Here is a 20,419-nt window from a genome sequence, read left to right as displayed (position 1 = left end):
CTTTTAAGACAGTAAAACTCACATGTGTCAATTAAAAGTAATGGTCTTCTCTCAGTGGAACTTTCTGCACTGGTAACAATTACTGAGGCTTCAGACATTTTTCTTCTGCTGGGTATAATTATCTTAAACCATAAGAAACAACCACAGTAAACACATAGTACCTTTAAAAATTAAATATCCTACAATTTTATTCAATAACATTTTACCTTGACTTTATGCAAAAGATATGTGACATTTTATGAACATGATACCCAGAAATTTCTTTGTTTTAGGCTGACTTTGCACTAAGGATTTTATCCTAATGTTTGGTATTGAACAGATAGCCAAAACAAGAAAGGAATATAGTTTTAAAGAATGTTGACACGACATCTAGACATGTAAAAAAATTTTCCATCAATACTGAGTTTATCTAGTTAACCAATGGTTCACAGTTTCCTATCCTATTTCATGTAGATGATGTTTGGATATATATTTATATAAATGTGTTATGAATGCTTTTATAACATTAAGCATTGTCCAAAACTTCCTCACATTAAAAAATATATCAATATTCTGTGAAGACTAAACTGCTTTGGAGTCAGAGTTATAAGTAGCTATAGAAATTCGGAAACTTAGTGATACACAAATCAGTGGTTCCAATGAAGATATGCTTTTTTAACTTCATCCTGGAATGACCGGTAAGAGCCACAGAAGTAGAAAAGCAAAGGCGGGGACAACATGGGACAGGAGTGTCAGAAGGAACCATATGAAGGAGTAGGTGGTAACAAATTGTAGAGGCAGAGGAGAGCTATTTTTAAAAGTACCTCTACCCATGGACAAAGAAAAAAAAAGTATAGATGGAGTGTAACATGGGTTTGTATATGGGACATGGAGGAAAGGTGAGGGATGACAGGAGGAAAGGTGAGGGATGACAGGAGGGAAGGTGATGGGTGACAGGAGGAAAGGTGAGGGATGACAGGAGGAAAGGAAATTCTAAGTTTAAGCAGAAAACAAGCTACTGAACCAATAGACTCTTCCTAAAAAAGACAGTTCCTAGTGGTATAGCAAATGGGACCTGAGCACTTATTCACACAAATGCTTCAATAATGAGTCCTTGATGAGACTTCAGAAATTTTTCTTCTGCTAGGAGTAGTTATCTTAAACCATGAGGAACAACCACAGTAAATGCACAGTATCTTTTGAAATTATTGAAAACATAATGGTTATTTCACAATAGTGCAATGTTTTCAAACTTTACAGTGCTTAAGCTTTCTCAGAATTTATGATTCAGTAAGTATAAGGTGTGGGAAGGGTCAAAGAATCTGCATTTTTAATAACTACTCAAGTTATGATTCTGATAGAAAGACACAGAAATGCCTTTTATAATCTAATCATGTAAGGGAAATATAAGATGGCATTTTTAATTTAATGATGGACACAAGACTAAAGGGAAAAAATCATAACAAACATGCCAAATTGTACAGAAAAGCCTGTAAAATTTATAGTTGCCTTAAAAGGTGAGAGATTAGTAAACTTCAATAAAGCTCTGGAAAGAAGGTGAAAATGAACCAAGACTTGTAAATGTAAGTACATGTTAAATGAGTAAAGATAAAACAGAAACTACATAAATAAAGGTATCAAGGCAAGAATGAACATAAAGCAAAAAAGATACAGTAAAGCAACTGACTTTCCTAAAGTGAAGAGAGTTCTGATAGAGTAAAACTGTAGTCTCAGAACAAAGTCCAAGTTTATAGACTGAGTGAAATAAACACAGAGAACATAAAGCTTTCTGAGCTGAAAAATGCTAGTATTAAGAAAAATCAGTGGTCTACTATATTGGGTAACTCACAGGATGAAAAAATGTCATAGACCAAATAAGAGATGACTGTGTTGATCTAAATATGCTAAAGTGAGTATGGAAAGGGAGCAAGAAGGAAAGGATGTGGGGGACACTATGGGAAAAATCACCAGTGCCTTAGGTGTAGGTATGGTGGGAAAAAGTGGCTGGAATCAAGGACATCATCAATGGTACATCATGGAAGTATGAAGGAAGATACAAATTTGAGGCAAAAGATAAGTTTTCTGGCCAGGCCAGTTTGCTCAGTGGATAGAGCTCTGGCCCAGCATATGGATGTCCTGGGTTCAATTCCCAGTCAGGGCACACAGGAGAAGCAACCATCTGCTTCTCTCCCCTTCCCCCTCCCCCTTCTCTCCCTCTTCCCTTCATGCAACCAGTGGCTCAATTGGCTTGAGCATCAGCTTCAGGCACTGAGGATGGCTTGGTCAGTCCTAGCACAGCAGCCTCAGGAGCTAAAAATAGCTCGGTTGATTCAAGCATTGGTCCCAAACAGGTGTTGCTGGGTGGATCCCAGTGGGGATGCATGAGGGAGTCTGTCTTACTATCTCCCTTCCTCTTACTTAAAAAGTTTTCTGTTAGATTTTTCATAAAACGGCTTGAAGAGACATAAGGAAGGAAATACTATTCAAACAGTAAGTGGAGAAGTAGCTATAGAATATTAAGCTTAAATTATGCACAGGAAGGAAGCTCACTCAGGGAGAAGGCATGGAGATGTTGGTTAAGAAGCTTTGAGAACAAACCTACTTTCGGGGAGTGGGGAGAGAAACTATTTCTGATATAGTAATAGAAGTAAGGTAGTGAATTAAAATGTCAACATAGAAGTCAAACAAGAGGAGGGCATTAAGAAAGAGAAGGCTGTTAACAATGTCAAGTGTCACAAGCTATGACGAAGAAGGCTGAAAAGTGGTTCTGCGGGACTTGGCCTAGAGGAGATCATCAATGGAGCAGGTGTGGAGGAAAAACAGAACAGAAGGGTTATGTGAGAACGTGGTAATTACTTTTCTATATATCCCTAATGTAGAATTTCCCATGTAGAGTATACCTTGTCTTAACCCTTACACATAAACACAATTTACTAAAACACTGTTTTTGTTTGTATTTGTAAAAGCTAGGGCAAGTGCTTTGAAATGTAGATGCTTTTTTCTGTAATTATATATAGCAATGATTTGATTTTATTTATTTATTTTTGGGGGGGGGTATTTTTCCAAAGTTAGAAGCGGGGAGGCAGACAGACACCCGCATACACCCGACCAGGATCTACCCAGCATGCCCACTAGAGAGCGATGCTCTGGGGCAATTGCTCTGTTGCAACCTGAGCCATTCTAGTGCCTGAGGTGGAGGCCATGGAGCCATCCTCAGCACCTAGGCCAACTCTGCTCCAGTGGAGCTTTGGCTGCAGGAGGGGAAGAGAGAGATAGAGAGGAAGAAGAGGGGGAAGGGTGGCAAGCAAATGTGCACTTCTCCTATGTGCCCTGACCAGGAATTGAACCCAGGACCTCTACACACTGGGCTGACACTCTACCACTGAGTCAACCTGCCAGGGTGATCTACTTTTTTTTAAAATGACTACTTTGACATCATATTTACCTCAGGCTGACTATTTTTTCTGTCTCCTTGAATACTACTTTTGATGCGGTTTGGAGGTTTAGCAAATTCCTTTTGGGAGTTAGGTTTTTCTTTCAAACTAACGAGTTCTTCTGCATCTGGTGAGATCTGACTTTCCGGCACTAGAATCTGTTGGGAGAATGTAGAAAAAATACTTAAAACTGGAAACTATAGGAGGTCCTCAAAAACCACCAGATGGCTTAGTAAAGTGCCCATTCACTTCACATTTTCCAAGGTCAATTCTTCCAATATGCTATGTACTGTTTTAATTTTTAGCCTACAAAGTAACCCAACTAAAAACATTCCACTTTTTTTATTGATTTTAATTTATTATGTTTACATAGATTCTAGTGTTGCCCCAAATGTATCCCCCCACCCCCGTATTCCCCTCAAGCATCCACTTTTTCAAATGTTAACAGACCTAACACAAGTTTTTGCATTAGTGGAAGGACATATACTTCTAATTTTTAGTTACCCAAACTGATACTTATTAATAACTAAATATCTTTTGTACTAAAATAAATTATTATTAACGTTTTAAAAATCACACTTTATTGAAGCACTACCCAAGTTGAAACATTTTTTAGATATTCACTCTCCAATATGAACTTTATTATTGTACTATTATTTAGGTTAAACTTAGCCCAACGATTAAAAACAAGTAAGTTAGACACATACCTGTGATCCACTTGCATCAAAAAGTATATGCACAGATGTTTTGGCAACTGAAATACCCTGTTTTCTGGTAAATTCCTAAAATTAAATCAATTCAAGCTGATGTCACTTTCTTCTAAATCTTTCCATTTTAATGCAATTATTTCCTACTCGTTTCCTTTCAAACTTGCCATATTATATCGTAATTATTTTGTATATATAAATACCTTTCTCTGAACACTTGAATGACTCCCCATTAACCACAGTCATTTTGGTAAGGGCTTCTCACAAACATACTCGCTACCCTGCATAAGTCTTTTGCATTGTTGTATCCCCCAGACTGAATGTATCCCTGACCCAAATTCATGTTGAAACTTAACCCCCAATATGATGGTATAAGGAAGCAAGGCCTATTGGGAGGTGATTAAGTTAAAAGCACAGAGCCCTCATGAATGGGATTAGTTTCCTCATAAAAAAAACCCAGCAGAGCTCCCTCACCCCTTTCACCCACCATGTGATGACCAAGTGAAAAAAAGACTTGGTCCTCACCTACCAGACACCAAATCTGCTGGAACACTGATCTTGGATTTCTCAGCCTCCAGAACTATGAGATGTAAATGTTTGTTGTCTAAGCCACCTAGTCTGTGGTACTTTTGTTATAGCAGCTTGAATAGAGATATGCACTATCAAAACTTGTCCCCCAAACATAACATGAATTTTCACATTAGATTCCCAAACAACATCCAACTTATAATGTCTTCCACAGTTGTGGAAAGAATCTTACCTATATTTATCCATCAACTTCAAAGGCTATTATTCAAATCCCATCTCTACAGCCTTTCCTTCAAATCTGACTCCTAGCAAGCATTATCTTTCCTCAACTCCTATACATTTTCCTGATGCCACTTTTCTGAGGTATATTCTATAATTCTCACAAACTATGTTTACTATCTTGAAAACAGGGCTTCATCTCATTTCTCTTTTAAAACACCTGGTAAGAATTCATTAAATGTTTTAAGTAGTTGCTGGTAATTTGTCATCTGAAATATTTCCTAATAGGTATCTCAAAAGGTATGGCTATTCCACAATACAAATTTAAAGAACTAAGTATCTACATATCATTTTAAAAATTCTAGGGAAAAAATTCAATCAAACTTACAACACCAAGTAACTACAAGTTTCCAGAATGTAAAAATAATGAATTTTTATTAAAAACAGTTTACACACTTACCCTATGTTTATTTGCACCAAAAATCTTGTATATCACATTAATAATTTCTAATGATGCATCAAAATACAAAAGCAATTCTTTCCCTTCTCTTTTACTTATTTTTAATGTATTTTTCAGAATTACAGTCAGTAGCTTCTTTGATTCTCTCTCTGTACACAAACAAATCACACTGATTACTTTCTATTCATTTCTATGATACCACTCTATAAGTATATTGTAAATTAAAAAAACATACAGTAAATCAATCAAAATCTAGTAAAGTTAACTTTTAGGATTTAACAGTATTTAAATTAATTCTAGTAGTATCTATGTAAACAAATCAATTTTAAAAAATTTAAGTCGCCTGACCAGGCGGTGGCGCAGTGGATAGGGCGTCAGACTGGGATGCTGAGAACCTAGGTTCAAAACCCCGAGGTCGCCAGTTTGAGCAAAAAAAAGCTCACCAGTCTGACCAGGCGGTGGCGCAGTGGACAGAGCATTAGACTGGGATGTGGAGGACTCAGGTTCAAGACCCCGAGGTCGCCAGCTTGAGCGCAAGTTCATCTGGTTTGAGCAAAGCTCACCAGCTTGGACCCAAGGTCGCTGGCTTGAGCAAGGGGTCACTCGGTCTGCTAAAGGCTCACAGTCAAGGCACATATGAGAAAGTAATAAATGAACAACTAAGGTGCCGCAATGAAAAACTGATGATTGATGCTTCTCATCTCTCTGTTTCTGTCTGTCTGTCCCTATCTATCCCTCTATCTGACTCTCTCTGTCCCTGTAAAAAAAATTTAAAAAAAATATTTAAGTCAATTTATTTTTCAGAGTCTCAGTTTCCTGATCTATAAATGATAGGATAATACAATAACTAATGAGCTAAAGTTCTGAATACATTCTGGACACAAACAGGTTCTTAATAAATATTTCTTAAACACATTTTTTAATTTAATATTTTCTTAAAAAGAAGCAAACAGGCCCTGGCTGGTTGGCTCAGCGGTAGAGCGTTGGCCTGGTGTGCGGGGGACCCGGGTTCGATTCCTGGCCAGGGCACAAAGGAGAAGCGCCCATTTGCTTCTCCACCCCCCCTCCTTCCTCTCTGTCTCTCTCTTCCCCTCCCGCAGCCAAGGCTCCATTGGAGCAAAGATGGCCCGGGCGCTGGGGATGGCTCCTTGGCCTCTGCCCCAGGCGCTGGAGTGGCTCTGGTCACGGCAGAGTGACGCCCCGGAGGGGCAGAGCATTGCCCCCTGGTGGGCAGAGCTGTCGCCCCTGGTGGGCGTGCCAGGTGGATCCCGGTCGGGCGCATGCGGGAGTCTGTCTGACTGTCTCTCCTCGTTTCCAGCTTCAGAAAAATACAAAAAAAAAAAAAAAGAAGAAGCAAAGAAAATAGCTAATTCCATAAATAAACTATATTTCTGTGCATAAGCATCTGTTCAAACATTTCTATTAAATCCAACAGTTGTTACAAACATGTTGACAGTAAACAAACAATACCTTGTAAGTCATGAGTGCTACCTAGCAAATGGTAAGGTAAGTGTACAGGGTTAACCTTCAATGAATTTATCAATGCAGTGAGAAAATTCCATAAGCACCAGTTTATAAGAGGTATTCACTTCCCTTCCTCCACGAAGTCATCAAAAGATTACCTGGCACACAATGAATGTGCCTGTATTTTGGACTAATGGCCACTACAGCCCTGTCTAACCTATAGTGGTGCTCTCTTGTTGACCGAGAAGACTCCAAAACTGTCCCTGTGTATGCTTTTGGGCATGACAAAAAACATCTTGAGGGACAAGGACCCACCAACTAGAAAAATTTGTCTCTATATCAGGAAAAGCTTTGCTGGCCACTTGGTGACCTACCCTAAAGGACAAATGTCCCTACTAGCTATAATACTCCATTTTTAGATGGCTTACCCAAGCAGAAAATGTCTTACTTGCTTTTGCAACTATACGGTCATGAAACTTTCACAGTAATTTTCTTTGATGGGACTAAGAATTATTAATTGCTTGAAGACAGTGGTGACACTTTCTAACTCAAACAGTACCAATGGTTATTTTTGGGGGGAAAAGAAGTCTTGAGTTTCAACATTAACAAGTTTTCAGGCTTTAGAGATGAAGATTGAGTCCACTTAAAATAGTCAAATTCATATAAACAAAAAGTATAATGTTGGTTAGCAGGGGCTGGGTGGAGAGGTGAAAGGGGAGTTTGTTTAATGGATATAGATTTTCAATTTTGCAAGATGACAAATGTTCTGGAGATGTTTCATAACAATGTAAATATAATTAACATTACTGAACTATACACTTTAAAATGATTAACATCCCTGGCCAGTTGGCTCAGCGGTAGAGCATCAGCTGGCATGTGAAAGTCCTGGGTTCAATTCCCTGTCAAAGCACACAAGAGAAGGAACAATCTGCTTTTCCACCCCTCCCCCTCTCTTTCTCTTTCTCTCTCTCTCTCTCTCTCTCTCTCTCCCCCCCCCTCCCCTGCAGCCATCACTCAAATGGTTAGAGTGAGTTGGCCCCAGGTACTGAGGATGGCTCCATGGCCTCACCTCAGATGCTAAAAATACCTCAGTTGACAAGCAATGGAGCAGCAGTCCCAGATGGGCAGAGCATTGCCAAGTAGAGGGCTTGCTGGATAGATCATGGTTGGGGCACATGCAGGAGTCTGTCTTTCTATCTCCCCACCTCTCACTTAGTAATAAAAATTTTAAAAAAGAAAAAGAAAAAATGATTAAGATGGTAAGTCTCAGTATGCATTTTACCACAATAAAAAAAGAGAAATTGGGTGAGAAAACATTCTATACTATTTTGGAAGTATACTGTTACAAAGCTCTTATACCAGGGGTGGCAAGATGGAGATGGAGTAGGCAAATGTTCCAACTTCTACCTCCCAGAACCAAAGTGGATTACAACTTAATTTTAAGAACATTCATCTGGAAAAACCAACTTTGGGCTAAACCAAGAGGAATCTATAACCAAAAATCACCGAAGAAGCCACACTGAGACTAGTAGGAAAAGCAGAAATGCAGAGAGGGCTGCCTGGCTCCTGGGAGCGAGCAGTAGCCCAGAGGGACTAGCATGGCAGGAGGGGAGTTTCCCAGATAGGGGAGCGTCCTGGGCCCCAGGACCGAAGCCCTAGCCTGCAGCCCCAGAGCCTAGAAGAGGCATATGGACAGAATTTAGCTGTGAAACAAGCCAGGATACTGTTTGCGAGAAAGAGACAGATTTCTCAGACAAAGGATTCGTCTTAAAGGAACCATGCAGAAAACCTCTTTCACAATCACTCACCCGGGGTTCCAGGGGATGGGGAGAGCTCAGAGGACCAAAGTAGCAGGAAGAGAGTGTAATCTAGGAGGCACGGGGAGAAACATTTTGAGAAAGTTGCCCTAACCCCTGGGCTGAGAGTCACTCCCCAAATCTAAAGTGAATTATTTTTCCTGGAACCAGCAATACAAGCAAAGGGAACCAGGTCATCAGCCAAACAGAAGCTCCCCTGCTGCAACCAGAGCAAGAAGCACTTAGAAGGAGGAAGCCATCAGGGATACAGTATTGAGGGCTGAAGTCTGAGCTACATCACCACCCCCACACTGCTGAGTGCTCACTGGAGGGTGGGCAGCAACAGGACACAGGAGCACAGTCCCGTTGGCAGGAGCGGGAGCCAGGGGCTGGCCATGGCTGCTGTCCAGGTGCAAGCACAGTTCAGCCCATGGGGGCAGAAGCTGGGGGTCCATCATGGCTGTGGATGGGGCCCATCAGTCCTGCCTGCAGTCCCATCTGCAGGGACAAGGCGGAAGCCAGGGAACAGGTGAGGCTTGCGGCTGGGTGCATGAGCATAGTCCTGCCTGCAGGGGCGGGGTGGAGGCTTGGGACTGGCCAAGGCTTGCAGCCCAGACACAGGAGCGCAGTCCAGCCCACAGGGTCCAGGCAGAGGCTGAGGACCAGCCAAGGCTTGCAGCCTAAGCACGCAAATGCAGTCCTGCTGGTGGAGGCAAGGTGGAAGCCGCAGCAAATAATGCGGAGGGTCGGGCCAGCAACGACCCTGCCCGAACACCCAAGGTGGTGGCAGAAGGGGTGGCGGGCCTGCAGACATACCACACCTAGGGAACACAGAGGTCACACCCATTGGACTCCTGTGGCCACAAACTTCTTATACACAGACAAAATGAGAAGGCAGAGAAATGCAACCCAAATGAATCAACAAAAGAAATCCCCAGAAAAAGATCTGAATAAAATGGAAATAACCAAATTACCAGATGCAGAATTTAAAATAATGATTGTTAGGATGCTCAAAGATCTTAGAGCAACAATGGATGGACATAACAAGCACTTAGATAAAGAGATAGCAAGTATCAAAAAGGACATTGAAATAATAAAAAAGAACCAGTCAGAAATGACAAATACAATATCAGAAATGAAGACCACACTAGAAGGAATTAAAAGCAGGATGGATGAAGCTGAGGATTGAATCAGAGATTTAGAGGACAAGATAAATGAAATCAAGGAAGCAGAGCAGCAAAAAGAGGCTCAAGAAGTCTGAGAAAACTCTAAGAGAGCTCTGTGACAACATGAAGAGAAACAATATCTGCATCATAGTGGTTCCTGAAGGAGAAGAGTAAGATTAAGGGATAGAGAATCTGATTGAAAAAATCAAGCTGAAAACTTCCTTAAATTGATGAAGGAAAAAGTCACACAAGTTCAAGAAGCACAGAGAGTCCCATTAACAATGAACCCAAAGAGGCCTACTCCAAGACACATCATAATTAAAATATAAAAATTGAGAGAGAAAAAAAGAATATTTTTTCTCTGTAAGAGAAAAAAGCTGTAAGATAAAAGCAGTCAATTACCTACAGAGGAGCCCCCAATAAGGATGACATATGACTTCTCAACAGAAAAATTAGAGGCCAGAAGAGAATGGCAAAAAATATTCAAAATAATGCAAAACAAGAGCCTACAACCAAGATGTCTCTATCCAGCAAGGTTATCATTTAAAATAGGAGAAATAAAAAGCTTCCTAGACAAAAAAAAAAACAAAAAAAAACTCAAGGAATTCATTACAACCAAATCAATGCTACAAGAAATGTTAAGGGGCCTGCTGTAAACCAAACAAAGAGGGGAAAATATCTAGTAAAAGAGGAATGTATTGTAGATTTAAAGAATAAAATGGCAATAAACAACTATATATCAATAATAACCTTAAATGTAAATGGATTAAATCCTCCAATCAAAAGGCATAAAGTAGCTGTGTAGATAAGAAAACAGGACCTGTACATATGCTGTCTACAAGAGACCCACCTCAAAACAAAAGATACACATACACTCAAAGTAAGGGGATGGAAAAAATATTTCATGCAAATGGAAATGAAAAAAAAGCTGGGGTAGCAATACTTATATCTGATAAAATAGACTTTAAAACAAAGACTATAATAGTAAGTGATAAAGAAGATCTCTACATAATGATAAAGGAAGCAATCCAACAGGAAGAGATAACCGTTATAAATATCTATGCACCTTAGGAGAACCTAAATATATAAAGCAGATTTTGATGGACATAAAAGGTGAGATCAACAACAATACTATAATAGTAGGGGATTTTAATACCCCACTAACATCACTGGACAGATCCTCAAGAAAAAAAATTAATAAACAGCAGACTTAAAGGACACACTAGATCAACTGGATTTAATAGATATCTTCAGAACCTTTCACCCTAAAGCAGCAGAAAATACATTCTTTTCAAGTGCTCATAGTACATTCTCTAGGATAGACCATATGTTAGGACATGAAACGAGTCTCAATAAATTTAAGACGATTGAAATCATATCCAGCATCTTCTCAGATCACAATGGCATGAAACTAGAAATCAACTACAATAGAAAAACTGAAAAACACTCAAACACTTGGAAACTAAATAGCATGTTATTAAATAACTAATAGGTCAACAATAAGATCAAGAAAGAAATAAAAAATTTCCTTGAAACAAGTGAAAATGAACATACAACTCAAAACTATGGGACACAGCAAAAGCAGTCCTGAGAGGGAAGTTCATAGCATTACAGGCATACCTTAAGGAGCTAGGAAAAGCTCAAATAAACAATTTAACCCTGCATCTAAAAGAACTACAAAATAACAGCAAGTAAAGCCCAGAGCTAGTAGAAGAATAATAAAGATCAGAGCAGAAATAAATGACATAGAGGTTAAAAAATCAATACAGAGGATCAGTGAAACCAAGAGCTGTTCTTTGAAAAGGTAAACGAGATAGATGAACCTTTAACCAGACTCACCAAGAAAAAAAGTGAGAGGACTCAAATGAAATTAGAAATGAGAGAGGAAAAGTAACAACTGACACAGCAGAAATACAAAGGATTGTAAGAAAATATTATAAATAACTGTATCCCATAAAATTAAACAACCTAGGTGAAAAGGACAAATTCCTCAAAACATAATTTTTCAAAAATCAATATAGAAGATCAGAAAACCTAAACAGACTGATTACAACAAATGAGATCAAAACAGTTATCAAAAAAAATCTCAACAAACAAAAGTCCTGGGCCAGATGGCTTCACAGGCGAATTTTACGAAATATTCTAAGAAGAGCTAACTCCTATCCTTCTCAAACTATTTCAAAAAATTCAAGAGGAGGGAAGACTTCCAAACTCCTTTTATGAGGCAAGCATAATTCTGATTCCAAAACCAGGCAAAGACAACACAAAGAAAGAAAACTATAGACCTATATCCCTGATGAACTTGGATGCTAAAATTCTCAACAAAATATTAGCAAACTGGATCCAGCAATACATGAAAAAAATCATACATCATGATCAGGTGAGAATTATTCTGAGGAGACAAGGCTGGTACAACATTCACAAATCAATCAATGTGATTCAACACATAAACAAAGAAAGGATAAAAATCACATAATATCAATAGATGCAGAAATAGCATTTGATAAAATCCAGCACCCATTTATCAAAACTCTCAGCAAAGTGGGGATACAGAGAACATACCTCAACATGATAAAGGCCATCTATGACAAACCCAAAGCCAACATCATAATCAATGGGCAAAAATTTTTTTAAATCCCCTTAAGATCAGGAACAAGGCAGTGGTGCCCCCTTTCACCACTCTTATTCAACATAGTTCTAGAAGTCCTAGCCATAGCAATCAGACAAGAAGAGAGATAAAAGGCATCCAAATTAGAAAAGAAGAAGTAAAACTATCATTACTTGCTGATAATATGATACTGTACATAGAAAACCCTAAAGTCTCAGTCAAAAAACTACTGGACCTGATAAATGAATTCAGCAAGGTGGAAGGATATAAAATCAATATTCAAAAATCAGTGGCATTTTTATATACCAACAATGAACTGTCTGAAAGAGAAATTAAGAGAACAATCTCCTTCACTATTGCAACAAAAGAAATAAAGTATCTAGGAGTAAATTTAACCAAAGATGTTAAAGACGTGTACTTGAAAAATTATAAAACATTGGTATAAGAAATCAAGGAAGATACAAACAAGTGGAAGCATATACCGTGTTCATGGATAGGAAGAATAAACATTATTAAAATGTCTATATTACCCAAAGTAATCTATAAATTCAATGCAATTCCCATTAAAGTACCAATGACATACTTCAAAGATATAGAACAAGTATTCTAAAAATTTATTTGGAACCAAAAAAAGAACACAAATAGCCACAGCAATCCTGAAAAAGAAGAATAAATGGGGGGCATCACACTTTCTGATATCAAGTTATACTACAAGGCCATAGTACTCAAAACAGCTTGGTACTGGCATAAGAACAGGCATACACATCAATGGAACAGAACAGAGAACCCAGAAATAAACCCACACCTTTATGGACAATTGATATTTGACAAAGGACGTAATAGCATACAATGGAGTAAAGACAATCTCTTTAACAAATGGTGTTGGGAAAATTGGACAGGTACTTGCAAAAAAATGAAACTGGATCACCAACTTACACCATTCACAAAAACAAACTCAAAATGGATAAAAGACTTAAATATAAGTCGTGAAACCATAAACATCTTGGAGGAAAACATAGGCAGTAAATTCTCCGATATCTCTTGTAGCAATATTTTTGCTGATTTATCTCCACAGGCAAGCGAAATAAAGTGCAGGATGAACGAATGGGACTAAATGAAACTAAAAGGCTTTTGCACAGCAAAAAACACCATTAACAAAATAAAAAGACAACCCACACAATAGGAGAATATATTCGCCAATACATCTGATAAAGGGTTAATAACCAAAATTTGTAAAGAACTTGTATAACTGAGCATCAGGAAGGTAAACAATCCAATCAAAAAATGGGCAAAAGAAATGAATAGATAATTCTCCAAAGAGGACATACAGATGACCAATAAGCATATGAAAAAATGTTCAACATCACTAATCATTAGAGAAATGCAAATTAAAACCACAATGAGATACCACCTCATACCTGTCAGAATGGCACTCATTAACAAAACAACACATAGTAAGTTCTGGAGAGGGTGTAGAGAAAAAGGCACCCTCTTGTACTGCTGGTGGGAATGTAGACTGGTGCAGCCACTGTGGAAAACAGTATGGAGATTCCTCAAAAAATTAAAAATGGAACTGCCCTTTGACCCAGCTATCCCACTTCCAGGAATATATCCTATTAATACTAAATCACTGATTCAAAAGAAGAAATGTACCCCCATTTTTATTGGAGCATTGTTTACAATAGCCAAGATCTGGAAACAGCCCAAGTGTCAGTCAGTGGACGAGTGGATTAAAAAGCAGTGGTACATATACACAATGGAATACTGCACGGCCATGAAGAAGAAGAAAATCTCACCTTTTGTGACAACATGGATGGACCTGGAAACTATCATACTAAGTGAAATAAGCCAGGCAGAGACAGAAAAATATCATATGACCTCACTCATTTGTAGAATCCAATGAACAATATGAATTAAGGAACACAACAGAGGCAGAGGTGGGATCAAAGGGACCAGAGGGAAAGCAGTCAGAGGGAAAGTGGAAGAGAAGATGGGATCAGAGAAGGGAAAGAGATTAGTGAAATTTCTATATACATAACAGCATTATAGAGAACAGAACAGCAAATCCTGGAGGGAAGGGGGGAGGACATTGGGGGGAAGAGGCAAAGGGGGGGCGCGATGGGAACACAGGGTTGGGAGGAGATATATTTGGTGGGACACTTGAATCTATGTAAACACAATAAATTAAAATCATAAACAAACACTAAAAAAATGAAGTTCTTATACAAAAATAAAGGGTTGTTATATTACTTGAATATATACACTATTAAAGATGTATCAAATAAACTATGAACAGCCTCTAGAAAAAGGAGTATAAAGCCAATGAAAGAAATACAATGAAATCATTTTATTTTATTAATTTTTTTCCCCAGAGACAGAGAGAGAGTCAGAGAGAGGGATAGATAGGGACAGACAGGAATGGAGAGAGATGAGAAGCATCAATCATCAGTTTTTCATTGCGACACCTTAGTTGTTCATTGATTGCTTTCTCATATGTGCTTTGACTGCGGGCCTTCAGTAGACCGAGTAACCCCTTGCTCGAGCCAGCGACCTTGGGTTGGGTCCAAGCCAGATGAGCCTGCGCTCAAGCTGGTAACCTCAAGGTCTCGAACCTGGGTCCTCCGCATCCCAGTCCGACGCTCTACCCACTGTGCCACCTCCTGGTCAGGCCAATGAAATCATTTTAAAAAATCAATATGAAGGAAGAAAAAAAGAAAAGAAAATATGGCAGGTGGAATGGCAGGTAATAAAAACAAGAGCAAGATGGTAAATTTAAAGTATATCAATAATTACATTTAAAAATTACAAGTTACATTTTTAAAAAACAAGACCCAGTATATGACGTCTATAAGAAACCCACTCTATATGTACAAAAGATCCTTAAATACACACACAAACATACAAATAAATTAAAAACATAAGAAAATATATACTATGCCATAACTAACCAACACAAAGCAGGAAGGGTTTATTAATATTACATAAAGTAGATTACAGAGCAAAGAATTTTATCATAGGCAAAATATGATCACTTTATAATAACCATTAAGAAAATAAAAAAGCAAGAGACAGGCTGGGAGAAAAATACTCATGGAACATATATATATCTGTCAAAGAATTGGTATTCGGTATATGTACAAACTCAAAAACTTAATAAAAGAAGACAGTCTAGTAAAAAGGGACAAAATATTTAAACAAATATTTTACAAAGGAAGATACATGAATGGCCACTAAACACATGAAAAAGTGCTCAACAGCACTGGTCATAAGAAAATACAAATAACAACTATCATCATACACCACTACATGCCCATTGAAATGACTAACATGTCCTGAAACCTGAATTTGTAGTGATACCAGTCTGCCAAGTTGTATGATTTTTGTCCAGATAGTGTTACACAATTCTAGTTGTATGAGTGCATAAATTAGATGTTTGGACCTAATCAAGCTAATAGGCTGGAGGGGTAAGAGCCTTCAACATATTGACAAGGAAGTGATTGTTCATGGGTTTTAGGCTAGACAGGGAGGGAAATAAATACAGGAGTGATCTGGGAGATTATAGGACGGGAAAATGTAACTATCAAATTTATTAAAATCAACATAATAAAATTGATGACTTTGCTTTCATTAGCCTGTTTTGTTTTCCCAGAGAGCATATGTCTACACTGTATGACAAGAATCAAGCACAGAATTATAGAAAATAAGATTAATACCTTCAATGCTGTATATCTGTACTTCTTCCTCAGGCACAGTGACTGCTTCCCACTGATGATCCTTAACATTTAAAAACAGATTTTGATCATAATATAATTTATTCCTGTTTTTAAGCTTCTTTAGACACCATTTTTCAGTGATACAAACAATAAAGGTTACCTATTACCAAGTAAGCAGTTGATATAACACATTTCTTGCCCCATCAGTTGACTGCATAATACATTATTCATGTCACATTTACTTTATTTGTTCACTCTTGATTTTAGAGGAAAAGCCTTCAGTTTTTCACCATTTAGGATGATATTGGCTGATGGTTTGTCATATATGGTCTTTATTATGTTGAGGAACTTTCTTTCTATACCCATTTTATTGAGTATTTTAACCATAAATGGATGTTGTATCTTACCGAATGCCTTTCCTGCATCTATTAATAGAATCAATAAGATACAACATCCATTTATGTTTAAAACATTCAGGAAATGTATATTTGTTCACTCTTAAAAGGAAATAATATTAATTTTGTAGTTTCTTATTCTTAACAAAAAATGAATGTCCATTATTTATCTGAAGATACCCTTTTTAAACTTTTTTACCAAATCCTGTCATTTCTTCCTTTGAAATGTTTTGTGAAATCATATACATTCAATTCCCACATATTGCTTGCCTTAGATTCAAACATAGAATGTACATTAATAATAAATCTAAAATGTTTTTTCTCTTCCAACTATTTTCATTGAAAACTTGTATAACTAAATATTGAATTCACAAAAAAATCATAGTAAACATTAGATACCATTCCTAAAAGAGAGGATCCTAAAAACTTCCAGCAATCTTGTGAGAAAAATAGATCCAATCATTTAGTTATTTAAGGACAACTCATTCTCATTCTATAGACTTTCCCCTTAATTGAAACCAGTCTATCCTCTGATAGCAACACTACCATTATAGCCCTCTTCAGTTAAGGGGCTAACTCTCTCATATCTCAAAAGCTCAGGATCAAGAGGAAAGAGTTAGACTCATCCCTTCCCAATGCTTTGAGCATCTTTCTATTTTCATGCTCCCTCGAGGCCAACGCCAGGTGATCTACTCTGTACACCAGTACCTACTGGTTGTTATCATCTCCTAACTTCAAATAAGTCTTCCTTATGTATAAGGCTCCTGGTTCACTGCCTTCCTTAAATTTTTCTTCATTATGTAAATTTTCAAACAGATTTTTTTAAAGTAGAAATCATAACAAACCAAAATATGTGTTACCTAGCTTTAATAGTTACCAATATATTGTGCCCATTTATTTCACCTTCACCCCTATTCTCCCTCCATTACACTCTCTTCCTCTCGGCATCAATTTTTTATTCAAACTATCATCCAGTCATCAATTTTAAAAAGCTCTTATCCTTAAAATAAAGTACCTAACAAAAACCTTTCCTTTAAATCCACATCACACTTTAGCTATTACTGTGTTCTTTCCGTTAACTTGATGTTTTACTTGCTCTATATATTCCAGCTTTCCTGGATTGCATAAATCCTTGTCTCTTAAATGAAACTGTTTTTTCATTGATCACCAGTCTTTATTTTAGTTAACATTTTTTGAGTGTCAATCCTTTCCTCTCATGTAAACACTGTGCCCTTGCTTTGCATAAACATGATAGCCTTTTAATTTGGTCTCTTTTGGCTGATTCTTCAAGTATCCTTCAGGCCAGAGTCTCTTCTACCTAACCTGTATAAATTTGTTTTGTTCACAGTTCTGTCATCTAGGCATTCATTAAATCTCATTTTATTTATCATGTATATAAAGATAGCTTTTAAATCTCTACTATGTCTCAGTTCTCTTACCTGAACTTAGACCTGTATATCCAACTGCCTACCAAATATCCCCAAGTAAATATCCCATGAGTATCTCCAAATCAAAATACTCAAAGAGGATCTCATCATCTTTCCCCTACAAAATGTATTCTGTGACAACATTGTCAACCATCCAGTTACCCAAGTTTTATTAGTCCTTCCTCTTTTTACTACAAACAAATCACCAAATCTGCTTCTATCTCCTCTCAAGTTTTTCTGGAATCCATCCATCCTCACTGAAACTTTCCAAAACCATGTTACCATGATTTCTCACCTGGATGATTGCCAAGTCTAACTGCTTCTGGTCTTGTCCCACTTTAACCTATTGTCCCTACTAGGAGACTCTTCACATGAATATGGTCCTTGGTGCTTAGCCTTTATCTAGATCTAGCATAGTTCTTAATATTCACTGAATTGAGGTTACCTCCTACTTATAATCTTTCTTTGGCTTCACACTGTCTTATTTCTTTCCACTCTCCTTTGCACTATTTATTCACTCTTATAATAAATATGGATAGGTCTAAATGAGAAAGATAGCTCCCTGATTTTATAAATCTTACATTCAATGGGTGAAAATAAACAACAAACAATAAATAAACAGAATGATTGTAAGTAGAAATAACTACTGTAAGAAAATAGAAAAGGACAATATGTTAAGATGTGACTGGGCAGCTACTTTAAATTGAGTTACCAGAGAACAACCCTGTGCTGAGATCTAAATGGGAAAGGACTAAGTTACAAAGATCTGGAGGAAGGTTTCTAAGCAGAAGTAGCAGCAAGAAGAAAGACCAGAAATGGGCATGGTCTGAGGTGTCAGAAAAGAACATAAAAACCCTCATATTATACCATGATGAAGAGACAAAAGAAGGGTTTTTTAAAATTTATTTTTAATTTATTGGGATGACATGGTCTGCCAAATCATACACATTTCAAGTGTACAACTCAATATAACACCATGTACACACTGCATCCTGCACCCTCGGCCCCAAGCAAAGTCTCTTTTTGCCCCCATTCCCCCCCCACTTTGCCCTCCTCACTTTAACTCCACCCCCACTTGTCCCTGTGGCTATTGCCACCCTGTTTATCTATGTACCCTGACCAGGGATCAAACCCACAACCTCAGCATACTGGGATGGTGCTCTAACCAAGGAGATACCCAGCCAGGGCCAAGAAACATTTGATTAATGTTCATCTCTAAGAGCTAAACTGGAACAAAAAGCAGGGTTTTACAAGAAATCAATCAGAAGGACTGAACTTCATTATATCAGGTACTACAATTAGATGAGTAAATGCAGATCAACTCTTACTCAGATTTGGGCAAAGCGATTATACAGTTTGAGCTAGAAGTATCCCAATGTATCAAGTACTAAGTGGTAGCTATTTGGAAACAAAGGCTCAAGAATATTCCTCAGGTTAAAAAGAGGTCAGTAGAAAACATACCACCTGATTGAAGGGTTTAATCATAGCTACACTATAGCACAGAAGGTAAAAATCTAAAATTTACTTTCAAATACTACCATATAAAAACCAACTCTTCGGGGGAAAAAGATGACAGCGGAGTAGGTGGACGCACAGACGCCCAGCTCTCCCCACCAAACTGGAATACAAATCAATTTAGGAAAAATCAGCATGAAAAACCAACTCTGAACTGCAAGAACAGCGCTCAAAAACCAAGGAGCAAAGAAAAAGCCAGAACAATCCTGGTAGGGAGCGCCTGAATCTCCTCTGCTTACAGGAATGGAGGGGGGGGTGAGGCTGAGAGCCCAGAGGGGATCTCACACAGGGAAAAGAGCAGAAACTACTGCTCACAGCCACTTGCCTGGTGACCAGGGAGCGAGGTGTGTTGAAAAGACCAGCTTATCTCCCAAGTGGAAAGGACAGGGAGAAGGACAGACTGTGAGGGGCTAAGGAATGCAGGAAACGAACTAAAAAAGCTGACTCATCTGTGCTGGAGGCGGCCATAGCTGGGGGAGGGACTGAACCTTTCACAAAACAGAGCTGAAGTGCTTCCGGATCAGAGATCTCCAGACATCTATCCAGCTCCAATCAGCGCAACAAGACACAGCTGAAAACAAGAAGTGGGGAGGAGGGGCAGTAACTCAGGTCTCCATGGAGATCTGAGATACACCTCCCCCTACTGAAGTTAAGAAAACACCCTGCCCCCAGTGATGTTAGCTGGCTAAAGAGGCCTTCAGAGTCTCAGGTTACACCCATCCCATTCCTGGATACAGTTTCAAGAAAGCCCCCTGCTGAGATCAGTAAACAAGACTATCACCTGTTAAGAAAACAAACAAATCAAGACTTCAAAGCTGCCCAAGTCCAAAAGTGGATTACAGATCAGCTGATACCAACCCAAGAAGACCTAGAAATAACACAACTGAAAACTAGAGGCAGACAACACCAAGCCTAGACTCAACCAACTCTACAAATAAAACACCCAAAAACAGGTGATGAGAAGACAAAGAAGTGCAATCCAAATGAAACCACAAGAGACACCTTCAA

At 38.2% G+C, this 20,419-nt stretch overlaps 1 protein-coding gene across 1 annotated transcript in view; it reads right to left on the bottom strand.

Annotated features, from left to right (window-relative positions):
- SYCP2 (synaptonemal complex protein 2) overlaps window positions 1-20,419 on the bottom strand; it is a 102,748-nt gene that overhangs the window by 65,830 nt on the left and 16,499 nt on the right. Inside the window, 5 exon segments of the mRNA XM_066235658.1 lie at window positions 23-122; window positions 3,425-3,571; window positions 4,121-4,195; window positions 5,328-5,476; window positions 16,075-16,135. Of these exon segments, the coding sequence (XP_066091755.1) occupies window positions 23-122; window positions 3,425-3,571; window positions 4,121-4,195; window positions 5,328-5,476; window positions 16,075-16,135 (532 nt within the window).

The sequence above is a fragment of the Saccopteryx bilineata genome, chromosome 6, assembly GCF_036850765.1.
Source record: "Saccopteryx bilineata isolate mSacBil1 chromosome 6, mSacBil1_pri_phased_curated, whole genome shotgun sequence".
Classification (NCBI taxonomy): domain Eukaryota; kingdom Metazoa; phylum Chordata; class Mammalia; order Chiroptera; family Emballonuridae; genus Saccopteryx; species Saccopteryx bilineata.
This window is presented reverse-complemented; position numbering and strand designations above follow the sequence as displayed.